Source organism: Castor canadensis, chromosome X (assembly GCF_047511655.1).
Source record: "Castor canadensis chromosome X, mCasCan1.hap1v2, whole genome shotgun sequence".
NCBI lineage: Eukaryota > Metazoa > Chordata > Mammalia > Rodentia > Castoridae > Castor > Castor canadensis.
In genome coordinates this window covers 57,046,042-57,061,286 of record NC_133405.1, presented here as the reverse complement: position 1 = coordinate 57,061,286, position 15,245 = coordinate 57,046,042, and the positions used below count along the sequence as shown (strand labels likewise).

General features: G+C 31.1%; 1 protein-coding gene across 4 annotated transcripts in view; it reads left to right on the top strand.

Moving 5' to 3' along the window:
• Window positions 1-15,245, top strand: part of Diaph2 (diaphanous related formin 2) — an 879,521-nt gene that overhangs the window by 258,306 nt on the left and 605,970 nt on the right. For all 4 annotated transcript variants that reach the window (XM_074062667.1, XM_074062668.1, XM_074062666.1 and 1 more), the window contains 2 exons: window positions 367-475; window positions 11,660-11,770. In XM_074062667.1, the coding sequence (XP_073918768.1) occupies window positions 367-475; window positions 11,660-11,770 (220 nt within the window). The remainder of the gene's footprint in view (window positions 1-366; window positions 476-11,659; window positions 11,771-15,245) is intronic.

The following is a 15,245-nucleotide window of genomic DNA, read 5'->3' as shown; positions in this document are numbered from 1 at the left end:
CAAGAAATCTATCATACATTATGGTGCCTATAGATAGTATGCTTGAAAATAACTAAGAGTAAATTTTAAAGTGTTCTCACTATATACACAAAAAATAAGTGTGTGAGATAACACATAATGCTAATTAGGTTGGTTTTACCATTCCACAATGTATGTATATTTCAAAACATTATGTTTCAAACTGTAAATATATACCAGTTTTGTTGTTCTATTAAAAAGTAAATAATAATTTAAAAATTGCAATGATCTCTATAAACATCAAGTACTGGAAAGAAGACAGGCAAGACTGAAAGGAACAATTTATATTCATAATGTGTGTGTAAGAAGCATTTGTCATTTCTTGTTTTCCTTTTCCTTCCTCTACAGTCTAGACAAACTTTTAGGGGCTATAACTGCTGCAGCAGAACGAAATAACAAGGAACGATTTTCACCAATTGTAGAAGGATTAGAAAATCATGAAGCTTTACAATTACAGGTGAGTTAGTTTTATCTTACATTGCTTCTGAAGTTATATTTAGAGTGCTCATTTTATATGATACCAATTCCATTTTAGCTGGTATTTAAATAGAATGGAATGTAAAAATAAAATTCTTCCTGTTGCTAGAAGTTTTGTTCATGGGAATAACAATTATAAATATTACACCTGTGATAATCATTGATATTATAATTTATTAATTAATATAATAAACCAGGGAAATTGAAGCCTTAGCAATAATTGGAACCAAAGGGCAAGCATTTCAGTCAATGTCATTATCCTAACAAGTGTTAATGAAGCCTGTAGGCTTCATTACAAATTTAAGGAAATTAAATGCATCTCTCTTTGTGACATTCAGACAATATTCAAAGATCTAACTCACTGTGGGGATTGAATCACGACCCGTATGTCCTGTATAGACATAAGCTAAACTTTTTTTTTTTAACGACAAAACATGCTGTCTTTTCTTAGGTGGTTTCTGGAAATGATCCATTTTGTGAAAGACAACCTGGTTCTTGAGGGATGAAATCTAATGTTTCTTGCCAGTATTTATGGTATAAGGTCCTGGATGAACCATTTTAATTTGCATATATTATTTGATTTAACTCTTACAACCCATCTTTATAGGTATTATTATCAACTCCAGTTTGCATATGAAATACACAGACTGAGTGAGATTATGCAAACTGTATAAGGTGACAGCTTGTAAAAGCCAGAATTTGATGCTACAGTTTTGGGTCTCTTTTGGTAACCTCTTTCTTTTACACTGTGTATGTCATTTTGCACACCACGAAAAATGGTCTCTAAAATATGTTTTAAGCTCTTGTATTGTCATTCAACAAAGAGAATGTTGTTTCATATTTAATTTTATAAAATTATTTAATAGTGAGTTTTCAAATATTACATTTTTATCTGATGTGCAAGAAACACAATTGATTTTTCTCCTTTTCTTTTTGGTGGTGGTGGTGGAGTTTGAACTTAGGACTTCATGCTTGCAAAGCAGACCTTCTACCACTTGAGCCACATCTCCAGTCCACTTTGCTCCAGATATTTTGGAGATAGGGTCTCGTGAACTAGTTGCCTGTGCTGGCCTAAACCACTATCCTTCTGATCTCAGCTCCCTCAGTAGCCACCAATGCCTGGCCTGATTTTGTCCTATTTTATTATATTATAAAGCATTAATACCATTTTTATATTTTTTCACAGTTTGAAAGTGTATCAGATAGATGAATTGACTTATCTACAGAGAATCAGTAGCTATGAAACTAATAACCTCTTCAAATGTTTAAGGGTTTTTCATTTGTTTTCCACTATAATTATGATAAACATTTTATGGTGTACTTTTTATTTCAAATGTGTTATGTTTTTAAAAATTTGGGATATTTTTCCTTTTTATAATACATTTATTCATGTTATAAAATTTAATATCAAAATTTTATATCTCTATCAAAAGGTTGAAAACTGTCTCTTTTGTATGACTTTTTGAAAGTTTTATCCTTCTTCTTGTGGTTGGACTTATCTAACTAAATTTCATTGACTTTCGGACATGTGTATCCATTTGTATTTCTCTGCCAAAGTTTGTGTAGGATAAATGAAGTATTTTAGTTATATTCAATGTTTTCATCCAGTTTTATTCTCAGTTTGCCCTACTTGGGCCAAGCACATTTATATACATCTAAAATCATCTTTAAATGAATTTTAACTACAATTCTGTGAATTATATATTATTATCTCCAGGAATTTACTTGCTTGGAGACTAAATAACCCACTCAAAATTATATAGCTCTTAAGGGATAGAACTATGATTTGAACTTAGGTTTTGTGATGCCAACATTTAGATATTTTATTGCCTCTCCTTTCAATTTACTCTTCCACCATAGAGTAGTTTACCCCAAACAATGAGATGGAATTGACTTTTGTTACCATTCAGGAAGTTGTACAGAATGGAATGATAAAGTGGTAGGTATTTAGCAAGTTACATATGGAAGAATCATAGACATCTTGCTAAGTATTCAAAGAAATTGTTGAATACTGATTATAGATGCAAACTATAATTCGAAATTTCCTATTTTAATGAATTTCAAAAATTAGTAATTTGTTATATATAGAGCCTATTACACTCACAAGAATTGTGAAGTTGGTTTGTTTATTAGGAGTATTTAATGTGAATGAAAATAATTCCTCTAAAAGTTCAAAAATATATTCAGAATACAGAAATGAAAAACAAAAGTTTAAATCTGTTGTTTAAAAAATATAATTAGTGCTATATTTTAACAAAATTACTTTTCTATTTTGGTAGTATCCTGAGACTTCTTAAAGTGTTATTACATTCTCAGGAAGTAATTCTCTTAAAATACAGGACTAATTATATTTTTAAATAAGAGCTATATACCTTCCCTTGCTTTTGATTTTAAAACAGGTTATTAACTTCTTACAGATTTTTTCCAGCTCAATTTTGAACTAAAATTTTGTCCTTGATAATTGGATTTTCACTATCGTAAGAAATAGGTAGAAGATAAACCATATATGTTCATATGCTCTCTCTTCATTGACTTCCCATCAGCTTAGTAGCATTTTCCACTCTTCTGTATTACAACACTTTCTTTTCATTTGATTTACAGTTCTCACTAGCCTCTCATCTCCCTTCTTCATTTTGTATTCCCTGCCTCTAAAAGAATAATCTATACGTGTTTTCTCAATTACCTTTCATGACTCTGCTTTATCATAGTTTTCAAAAACGTCTACAATGATTTTCTAATTTCAAAATCCAGTGGCCTATTTCCAGTCCTGATCACTTGTCACTATTGATTTACTCCCTTCCTTGAAAGTTCTACTTCCCTTACCTTTTCAGACACCATTGTCTCCCAGTTCTCTGAGTACTTCTAGTTGTTCTTTCTGCATGTTTTGAATGTTTTTTTTTTCCTCTTCTGACTTCCCTGGTATTTTGCTCCCTATTTTTTATCATTTGTTGCCTTCTTTTATAATTTCACATCCATCTATCCATATGCATATATTCACATACATGTTTTCATATTTGTTTTCTCTGTGAATATTCTCAAACTTTAACATTCAACCATGTTCTAGTAAATCTCCAGATATGTAAGTTCATCTCATATTTCTCTCCCTATTCAAATGTACATATCCAAGTGCCTAACAAGATATTTTATAATAATCACAAAAGTAAGAAATTGTATATAGAATTTATAAGCCACGTGCCAGATAGTGTTCTGAATTTTTTAATATAGTATCTCATTTAAACTTCACAGGCATTCCATCAGACATAATAGTAGCATTCTCATTTTATGCATGAGCAAACCAAAACTCAATAGAGGTTAAATGATATTTTTAGGGTCATGGTGTGATTAGGAGGCAAAGCCCAGATTAAATACCAGGGAGTTTGGTTCCACAACATGGGATGTAAGTACTGCACTGTGCCCCCTTTTAAGTTAAAATTGAGCTGTTTCCCTCAACCTGATTGCCCACAAAGAAGTCTACTTTTCTTCCTGTATTTACCATCTTAGTTTATAGAGGTATCATCTTCTCAAATCTTTAATTTTCCTCAAGACATCAGTTTTTTCTTCCCCTGCATCCAATTAATTATCAAGTCGTACTTTATAGTATAGACTGTGAATCTAACCCATTTTTTCATCCTACTTCCTTTATCTTCTCCCACCAATATTATTTCAACAATTTCCTAATTAGTATCCTCCAGTCAAATGCTCTGTACTGTTTTTACTTATCCTTTTAAAAAAATAAATCTGCTTCTTACATATTACACAAATCTATGGTTATGACCCATTGTTAACTTAATAAAGATGAAAAGCCTAATTGTGACATATGACCCTTTTCATTGTGGCCCCCAACTTAGCATTCTGGCCTTCAAGCTTGTTCTCCAAATGTGTCTTATATTTTAGCAAAACTAAACATGGTATTTAAAAAATATGTTATAGGCTTGTAAATGCCCTCAAATGTTTCATTATACAGCATACTTTGCCCAAAATACCTACCCTTACCCACCCATCTCTCTTTCCTCCTTGTAAGTGTCATGAAAACACAAAGGAAGGCAAAGTTGAGTGTATCCTGCATTTGTCTGGGAAGGCTTCAGTGATAGAGTGATACTTGAGCTAGTCCTTGAAGAATAAGAATTTTCCTGAAACTCTTTTCTGATGAAGAAGCAGTATTATATTAGAATGGGAGGTAAGTAGGGCTTCCAGTAGGTAAAAAAAAGGCCGTAATAGTCCACCAATTCACAAAAGGAGATAGAGCAAGGTAATACCAATATGTAGGTGAAATTTATTTCTGGATAGCTGGACAGGAAAAGTCAGGGTACACTGGGAATTAATAATTGTCCATAGGAAGAGAAGATAGTATACTTAGCATCCAATGAGGTTATATGAAAACAATTCCTGTCTTCATAGGCTGCAATTAGTCTGAAAGGGTTCATATTCTTAATATGATTTCAGGAGCTATGTAGAAAAGTGTGTTTGCATGATTTAATATATTTTAAAACAGTTTTCTAACATGCTAAAATAATGAAGAAAATTTCCCATGTTGTAATTGGATGTGATGTACAAAAACATAGCTATAAATATACCTGTTCCTGATGTAAAATTGTTTCAGCTCTCCAAACCTCACCTATGTAATAAAGTTATCCTTTTAGAATATAAATTCGAACCAAATATAAAATAAAAATGATATAAAACAGTCTGAGCAGCCTACAAAAATGTCACCAAGTTCAACAAGTAAGCCTCATGGTAAGAATGACTTTTTGACCTTTAATCAGAAGCTATTTATTTTCTTTTCTTATGTTATCTTAATGAGTTCACTTATCTGCTTTCCATCCATAGAAAGCTAGAAGCACAGGTTGGAAGGTTGGGAGTTTGTTCCACCCTGGTATACTGAGATAATCAAGAAGTGACAACAAATAGCCTGGCAGCAAGGGAAGAATAGATATAAACATAAAATACCGAAATAAAATGCAAATAATGGTAACATTTGATTTCTCTTAGGGCAAGTAGTCCTGTATACCTAAATACCTCCCACTGGCCATTGTCTTTGTTGCAACATAGCTCACTAACTCTAACAGTTAATGATGATGCTGAGTCAGCAAGAAATGTCAAATTGTATCTAGTATATTTTTAAAGAATGTGGGAATTATGTAGTTTATTTCAGAAAGTGTCCCATGTGACAGCAGATGCTGATACTTAAATGCTAAGTTCTTAGATACGTGGACTGATTGTGTATAGCTTGATTCCTTTTCACCATGGTTGAGATTTTACTTTAAGCTATTTGTATGATAGCTGTTAGTATATTCATCTTTATATATGGAAGGAGTAGCTGTGGACAAATCATTGATCATTTGTTAGTAGAAGTACATTTATAAGAAAACAAAACGATGCAGTTAAGAGGAAATTTGTAGAAATAAGGTTGTTAAATATTAATGTTGCAGTCAACATTAATATTTGTCTGCTATTGGGAAACTTTATTTATTGGCAATTTTATACAATTCTTTTTTCCCTCTGATGCTGGCGATCACATCCTGTGTCCCATATCACTGACATTTATAAAGTAGATTAGTATAATGGGGAATTGTGGAGAGATTTTCATGCAGTTCTAGCAATAATGGCTTCTGACTTACAGAGGGATACCTTCATTTAAAAAATTTTTTTAAAGTTGAATAATGGTCAAGTCTATTATTTCCAGCAATGGAAGGTCACCAGTGATTCCCATAATATGGAAAGCAGCAGACAACTTCTAAAATTATCACATTGGCTTTTTCTGCAGTATTTGACATTTTTGCCATCACTCCTTTGTCAGCTCTCCCCACCCATCCTTACTTCTATGATGCTTAGCTCTCCTTATTTTTCTTTTATTTCTGTGTTTTATTTAAAATTTTGTGTTTATATGTTTGGCCCTTAAATTTGCTGATTATTGGAGCTTGATCCTCAGTCTTTTGCTTTTCTCATTCTGATGATCCTTGGTCTGTCTCATCCATCCTTCCCACTTCCAGTAGCACTCATGTAATGTCTTTCTAAGAGCTCTTTTCTTGACTCAGACCCATATGTTCAGCTGCCTGAAAACTGTACTTATTTTCCTGTTCTTCATCCTTCTTTCTGCTCTAATCTGTTCTCCAACATTGACCTGCCTTTCTCTTATATTCCCAACCATGGTTAGCCTTAGCATAATCTACCAATTACCATATGCCAGAAACATAATAGTCATCTTTGAATACATCTTCATTCCATCCTGCATTCTATCAGTCACCCAATCCTATCAATTCTACTTCCTTAATCTTGAACTTTCCTTCTTTGACATAGTGTCCCTCCCTCTCCAACCCCACTGCCTTGTTTTAATTTCAGAGCATTGTCACATATTCCTATTTTATAATTTCCTCAGACTTTTAAATATCTTCTATCCTTCATTCTGAACCCCTTTAAATCATCTTCCACAAAGTTGTCTTTCTGAAATGCAATTCTTGTGAGAACTCTCTTGTCAAAAAACCTGTACAGGCTTTTTATTTCCCCTAGGATTAAAGTCTAGGCTAACCCACAAAAATACTTCATTATCTTGCTGTTGCTTTCTTGCTAATGTCATATTCCACTATTTTTCTACCACATGTATTTTTTGATTCAATCATGCTGTGCTTTGTTTCCTGAACATTTTATGCTGTTTCATCGCTCTGCCTCCCTACCTTTGCACATGACTTCCTTTTGCCTAAATTCTTTTTCCATTTCTTGATGTAATTAACTTGCACTATACATTTGTATATTTCTTGGTAGGTACTTATTTTGACTTAAACCATCTTTTTTTTTCTAACTCCTGCTGGGCTAGGATAAAGAAAGACCTTGTTAATGTCAACAGAGTACTTAATAAGGTCAAATGTGTGACAGTGTCAATAAAATTTTAAAAGCACAATTTGTCACAGCTAATGGAAATATAGATAATCTGTCTGAGAATGCCCTAGAGTTTGGCAATTACTGTACTCCATAGCTCTATGAATTGTGATCAAGCAGCTAGATAGGTGTTTGTAGTTTCTAAAGTCTATAAGTTAAAATAAATAAAAGGTTCTAGCATTTTCCCAGTAATTTTGTGAACATATTCATCTTTAAATATTTTCCACTTTCAATCATTGCATATTTTTATATACATTCACTCAACAGCACGTAAATTGATTTACATATAGCATATATGAAAGTGTAAATTCATACAAATAAAATGTATATAATATAGTAGTTTCCTTAAGACCTAAAGAGGTAACTAAATTAAAATAGAAATACAGAAACTGATTGTATTTACTCATTAAACATCAGAAATGTGGTTCTAGCCCTGCATATTTATAGATAATTGATAAAATTCACTGATTTCCTATGATTTTAAAATTTTAATTCTCATGGAATCTATATTAAAAATTGAGACATATATGGTAGACCGTTTTGAAACTTAAAGCCATTATAAAAAAACTAAGAAACAGAGGAAATTTGGATAATGGACTTTGTGATATTCCATGCAAGAACATTTATTTTCTTTCTGGTATGAATAGAAATTATATTCAGCAAGGTTAGATTTGTACATTATAGTGTGATAGAAAGAATCTAAGACTAAAGGTCAGAAAGCCTGAGTTGTAACCTGAATCCTTTGAGGCTTGTCAGCTATGTGACCTTGGGCAAATCACCTAATCTCTCTAGGTTTTGTTTCTTTCCTTTAAAGGAACTTACTGGACTAGAGTATTTTATGTTCTCTCTAGATTTAAAATCCCATGATTCTTTACTTTCTATCTCAGGAATTGGATTTTTTTTTTCAAAGCAGATTGATTTTGCATTGTAAGAGGACAATAGAGTTCACTCGCATTTTTTAAGATTTATATACTTGGAAGGTGAGCATATCAATTTTGAAACTTTCATTATTCAGGAATGAGTTTTGTACTTCTTTGGAACTTAGGTGTTAGAGCTTAGGCTACAAACCTTTTTCTTTAATAGCTCAGTACAGTACTATTCAATAAAACTTTCTGCAGTGTACTATATCCATGCTGTTCAAAATGGTAGCTGCTACCCACATGTAGTTTTTGAGCACTTGAGCTGTAGCTAATGAAACTGAGCAACTGAATGTTTAATTTAATTACAGTTAAATTAAATTTAAACTTGATTAGAGGCTCCTGTATTGAACAGTATAGTGCTATTGTGCGTTTGTGTACATGCACATGTGTGCATATATTTGTATGCATATGCGTGCTGAGTAGGGACAGCATGGCAGAAAGTAAAAGCACCAGAAACCATTATTTTACACGAAGCTTTCCATATGTTACTGCTTAGGATGTTTATGAGTAGGAATTAACCCAATCCAAGAATAATTTTTTACATTTGCTGTTTTTGGTTTGCATTCCACTATAATAACTGCTTTATGTACTAGACAGCATATTGTTAAAATAACTGAATTTGTCTAATTAACCTATACTTTTAAAAGTAGATAGTCCTAATTTATCAAGCATGATGCATCAATTAAATTTTGTTACAGTCATTATTAAAATCTTTTGTTAAATGAATGTATGACTTATGTTTGTAAGACATTTGGAATGTGCTGGAAATTTTCTGTATTTGTAGTAAAGTGACATAATTTAGAAATATCAGGCTCCTCCTTGTTATTTGACCTTGTACAAATTATCTGCTTTGAGCCTCAACTTCATCTGTGAAATAAGGATACCAGTAATATTTATCTCATGGTTATTATGAGCATAAGATTAGACGGTGAATTATGGAAAGTACCTCATACTTTGGTAATTAGTTATAATAAAAATAATAGTGATAATAGTTTGGAGTTTTATATTTAGCTATGAATTTAGAATCTACACAATGGGTATTTTATATTCATAATAAAGTAATATATTTTTCTCATTAAACTAATCATATTTTTATTTAACTTTGTATTTGGAAACAGTTTCAATTTTGAATTGATATGTTCCTGTTCTCTGAAAAGTGAGGCAGTTGGGGCATAAAGAAATGGAAATAAGATGATTTTATGTTCCTTATATGTGTGTGTATATATATATATATATATATATACACACACGTATATATATTATAATTTGATAATAAATGGTAAATTATTAAAGTATTGCCTTATTTAAGCTATGACTTCAGAAGTCTCTAATTATTTTATGCTATAATTAATGGATTCAACTTCTTTTTTTAATAGTCAACTATATATTTATGCATTATATAAACTTAATAGTATTGCATTGTTTGTATTATTAAATTTAAAGTCACTTTAATGTTGGTTTATTCATTAATTTTGACTTTTATGATTTTTATTGTCTTCTGATCCAAGTACTTTTATTTGTGTGAAGAACTTGTTTCTTATGGAAATGTTCTCTTTACTTATAGTGCATTAATACAAGCCATTAAGCTAGAATTTCTTCTGGCAAAAACAATAGCAGATGGCAACTTTTCTGTCTATTAATTTTAGATTGGGTGTGTACTTTGGCTTGTTAGGTCATGTCATAGTTGTAACATAACAAGAATCATTTAAGCAAATACAACAATATAGCATTGTACACAATATGCAAACTTGTATCCCCATCTATTAAAACTCTGTAGAGACTTAACACGTTTTCTTTTTTCTTTGACAGTACTGGGGCCTCACACCTGCTACTCATGCACTCTACCGCTTGAGCCACATCCCCAGCCCTTTTTTGCTTTAGTTATTTTTTAGATAAGATCTTGTGCTTTTTTGTCTGAGATTGGCCTCCTTCTTATGCCTCTTACATAGCTGGGATTATAGGCATGTCCCACCATTCTTGATTTATTGTAAATAGAAAGGTTATGTAATCCATTAAGGCATAAACCTCATAATAACTTATCAGTTACTCCTTTTAAAGTTATACCAGTTGTACTGCAAATATTTAGTTGTCTAAGTGTTTTACCTTGATATCTGAACCTTCCTAGAAATTGGACTTACATAGTTCAATTATCACTTAAATATCTAGTAATATTATACACTCAGTTGTCCCTTTTAAAACATGAAACACTTGATTATTGAACCTGTATGTGATATACCTCTTAATCTTTTCTTCCATTCTTGAAAGAATAGCTATCGTAATATCTGGATAATTCAAGTTAAAATAGATTTGAAACACTTTTCTTTTGTTAATGTGTCTTTTCCATGCTAGCTATTGGTTTATTTATGTTCTTTCTTTGTATACTTAGCATATGTATTTTTTTAATTTGGCATTTCCCAAGAGTCTTCTTGAAGTCAGCTCTTAAAACACTCCGCTACTTATTACATACTTTAAAAATAGTCCCTTTAAATTTGGGGCACTTCAATTAAACTATTAGCCAGTTATCTTATATTTCAGCAGCATTTTCTAAAAATGTTCTCTAGGAATGATGTATGGAACACCTAGAAATTAGCATTCTATTGATTCCCTTCTGACTTGAAATTCCAGAAAATAAGTCTCCTTTTATAATAAGGAAACTCAAGATCAGAGAATAAGAAAAGGAACACTCATTTTCCAGTATCAATGTAATTAATGTAACACTTCATTTGAAAACAAGCCCTTATAATTATGCACTATACTCAAGTATTGGTGCCACAGTGCCTTTGAGTTGTCCTTAATTCACTCGCATTAATTCTTCACACCTACTAAGTTAACTCTTTTTAATTATTATTTTAATACTCTATGTATTTTGTACAAATCCGTCCCAACAAAAGGATGGGAAGACTGCAAATCATTGTATTAATCTCTCCAAGTTATCACTGCTCCCTGTTTAATATCAGGGTAATTTTACAACTGTATTTGATTTATTTTACAAAAGCACTTATAACTATGTAGAATTGAGGCCAAGCTCACTCTGAGGACAGTTGAATATGAAAGATACATTTCACGATCTGTTCAGAGGGCTCTGTGTACACACTTTTGGCAATTTAGGTTTCTCAGAAGGAGATTAGTATTCCTTCATATTGTTCAGCAAACCCTAACGCACATTATTATCCATTACATCTTTGTTAGAATTATTTTGGAGATCAGAAACTTTATTGTTAATTTTGTTGTTTGTGACTCAAAGTCATAATCATTATGCTTGTAAAATCCTTCGTATTTTATATGTATTGATGCCTTTAGTAAATGTATTATCTGAACATTACCTTAATTTACTTAAAATTTTTTTAACAAAATTTACTTTCTTATTATAGGTGGCCTGCATGCAACTGATAAATGCCCTTGTCACTTCTCCATATGAACTTGATTTTCGAATACATTTAAGGAATGAATTCCTCCGTTCAGGCCTAAAAACAATGTTACCAGTAAGTTGAATGTACACATGTATTATGCTAATGAACTCTAACAATTTCTTTCTTTGACAAAAGTGCTTTTTGATGTAGAGTACATACAAGGGCCTTGCTATTTTCTTTTGAAAAGCGTTACTTTGTAAGCTTTTATATTGCAGTACTATCTGTCTCGGTACACAAGTGATGATTCAGAATTCAAATAATGATGTACCCCAAAGTGATGTGGGGTTTTATTTTGGGGGTCTTCTTTAAGTCAAAAGGGAACTTCTTTTCTTTGAATTTTGAATATTGCGAACATAAAAGACTACCTTTTTTCTTAGTTTCAATTTTCATTTAAAAATGTTTTGCTTTCCTCTTTGATAACTTAGATTGATCTCATTTCTATTCAGCATAAGTATGCATAGAATTTTGATTCGTATGTTCTAGACACATTGCTTAAGACTGGTACTCTTGTTATAGTGTTTTTAGGACCTTTTCTAAAGAAAACAGTTTTGTTTCTTAAATTGAATGAATATTTGTTCCAATTATGATGTTTAAAATATATTTGGAATAATTTTATTTTGGATCAGAGATAAATGAGCACCTTTTTCTATAAATACAGGTTAACTACTGTGGTTCTATATTTTATTTAACAAGTATATTGACAAAAGAATAACTTTCTTTGATAGCATTATTAAAAGAGACAAGGAAAATCTCTTACTCTCTTGGTTGGGTCAGAGATGTTTGGTGTGAAAAAAAAATCCTCCCGAGGTACCTAGGTATTTCTGATGTTTAGGATGAGAAACAGTATTCAGACAGATAGCCCTTGTTGAGATTGGAGACCTCTTTTGTTTGGTATCTTAGATTTCAGTACTTTTTGTTGTTATTGCAACTAACTATTATGATTTGGAAAAGGACAAAATGATCATGCTTTAATGTATACTAGATATACCTCATATGTCACCTACTATCTAGATAATTGACTAGATAATTAACTAAATCTTTAATTAAAACACTAGTATTCATAGTAACATTAAACATCCTTTATATAGGCATTGAAGCTTGATGTATTCATTGATAAGCCTTTAAAAATCCTTAATTTTAGGAGGGAGGGAATTAAAGTATAGTAGAAAGGTGAATTTGATCAAAGTACATTATACTCATATATGGAAAAATCACCATGAAATCCCTTTGTAATAGTAATTTATACTAACAAAAATCCTTAATTTTTTTTATTAATTCTGATTTTATACATAGTTCTAGCAAGTTGTGCTCCCTACTTTTCCAGAATATTGCATATTCAAAGCAGATGTGGCTAGTGCTAATATTAATTGTTGGCACATGAATCAAAAGTTAGACCTATCTAGAGCCATTAGGTTTTAGGGGAAAATAGTTCTTGGTATGTTAGTAACCCTTGACGTTATAACATTTTAGCAGAGTGAAACTTTTTTCTTAATAATTGTCAAGATCCTCAATACAAGGCAATTATTGTAAATGTATGCTGTAAACATTTATTTTTTAAATGCCCTCTATCTTTGTAGTTAAATTTTGGTGTTTATAGGGAGTTTACATTTCATTAATATAGAAAATTGAATTTTGATAAATTTGCTTTAGTAATTTGGAATAAATGAGTTGTTATATACTCTGTAGTAACTCTTCAAATAGTATTTGGTTTATACTTAATTTACATTGATTTCTTGAGAAGGTTTCTCCATCTGCCTTTTATCTTGTTAAATCAGTAAATATTAGGTAAATCAGATATATGAAAGAACAATGTAGTAAAAAATTGTGTTTATAGGCAAATGGACATGCTTAATCTCTTATAAAAGACTCATAAACCTCCTTATTCCTTTAAAGACTCAATTTTGATTTGCTTGGGTGGTAATCAGTAATATATTGGTAATGGGCTTTGATTTCCTTTGAAGTACACTATATGATAGAAAGTTAATTATGTTATTTCAGGGATTCTGCAGAAAAAATTGATAACTATAGAATAGGTCTGTTTAAAATGTGACAAGTATATTTATAATATTTTTCATATTAGGAATAGTGTAGTTCAGCAATTTTATGATATTCTACCTTTTAAATGTAAAACTTTGTGACATATTTTAACATTTTCCTTTATAGGCTAGCCTTCCTATTATTTGTAATGTGTAAAAATCTTTGTCAATTCATTAAATTTTTATTTTCTCAAGAATTATAGCTGTATCTTTCAAGGTTTCACATTTGACCAGAAGGAAATTTTATAACCATAACTAAGTATATGTATCTATATATTTTTATCTTAATAGACCTAGAACATTTATAATATATGTACATATTTGCACATGTACATATTTTTACATTGTGCTATATAAATTACAGATTTAACCAGTTATTTTCAGTGAAATATTTTAATCATACCGACTGATTTCCATTTTTTATAAAGTTGTGGTGCTGCTTACGTGACAGTGCTTAACTTAAATTTTTCTACTTTTTAAACATTTGAATATGTTTAAGTTTTATGGTGAATGTCTAAGAGAGTATATTATGACATGAACACAAAGAAATGTCCTTACTCTAAAATCTGTGAAAGTTTGTTTCTGTACTGGTCAGCATATTGGGCGTGTTTGGTTTCTGTGATTTTTCTGAATAGAGTTCAGGAATCATCTGATAATATGATCCACTAACATTACATAATTCTGCATTCCAATAAGCTCTTCATTTCCTTTTAAATTGGACAACTATACCCAAAGCAAGTCCTTAGTAAGGAGGAAACAAAGTATAAATACATTTATTTCTTGTATGTTTATATGAGACTATATAGAAATATTAAAACATTTTCATATACTATATACATATATTCGTTACTGTGTATGTGAATGCTAGAGAAAGAACACCTAGAAATAGCTTAGGTTTGTGTTTGGCTTCAGTAATATCCTTTACATCTTCATTTATAATTGTTCCATTGAGTAAAAATAGAAATAAGAAATGCATCCCATTTTGTTTATTTTCCTAATTTGAAGTACACAATGCTTGCATTTCTTTTTAGAATTCAAGCTCAGCTCTGAAATCCTAGTCCTACTTTCGGTTTCACCCTTGAGCATCTACAGTTATGATTATCCATTTGGGTTTTGAAAGCTGCAACTTAATGGACACATATTAAAAGATATGCCAGGTGATATATTTTAAGCCCAACAATCTCTAGTGTGGCATGCTTCCAGTGTTTTTTATACTATTATTTTGAAACTTATCAGAGGTTTGTAATGCATGTGCTTATAATGTATTACAAAAACAAATCTTCAAGGCCCAAGTTGGTATTTTGTGACTAGGCTAAGCAAAAATAAAAGGTGGGGGAGGAGGCAAGATATACAGCTTGATTTAAAAAAATCCTATCACCTTTTTGCTTTAAAAATCACAAAATATCATTTCAAGTAAATTTGTTCGTATAATTTTTTCACGCCATACTTGGGACTGTTGTGCTTGAATATATCCTTGCATTTTTTCTTCATTAATACAGTTGATCTGTCTT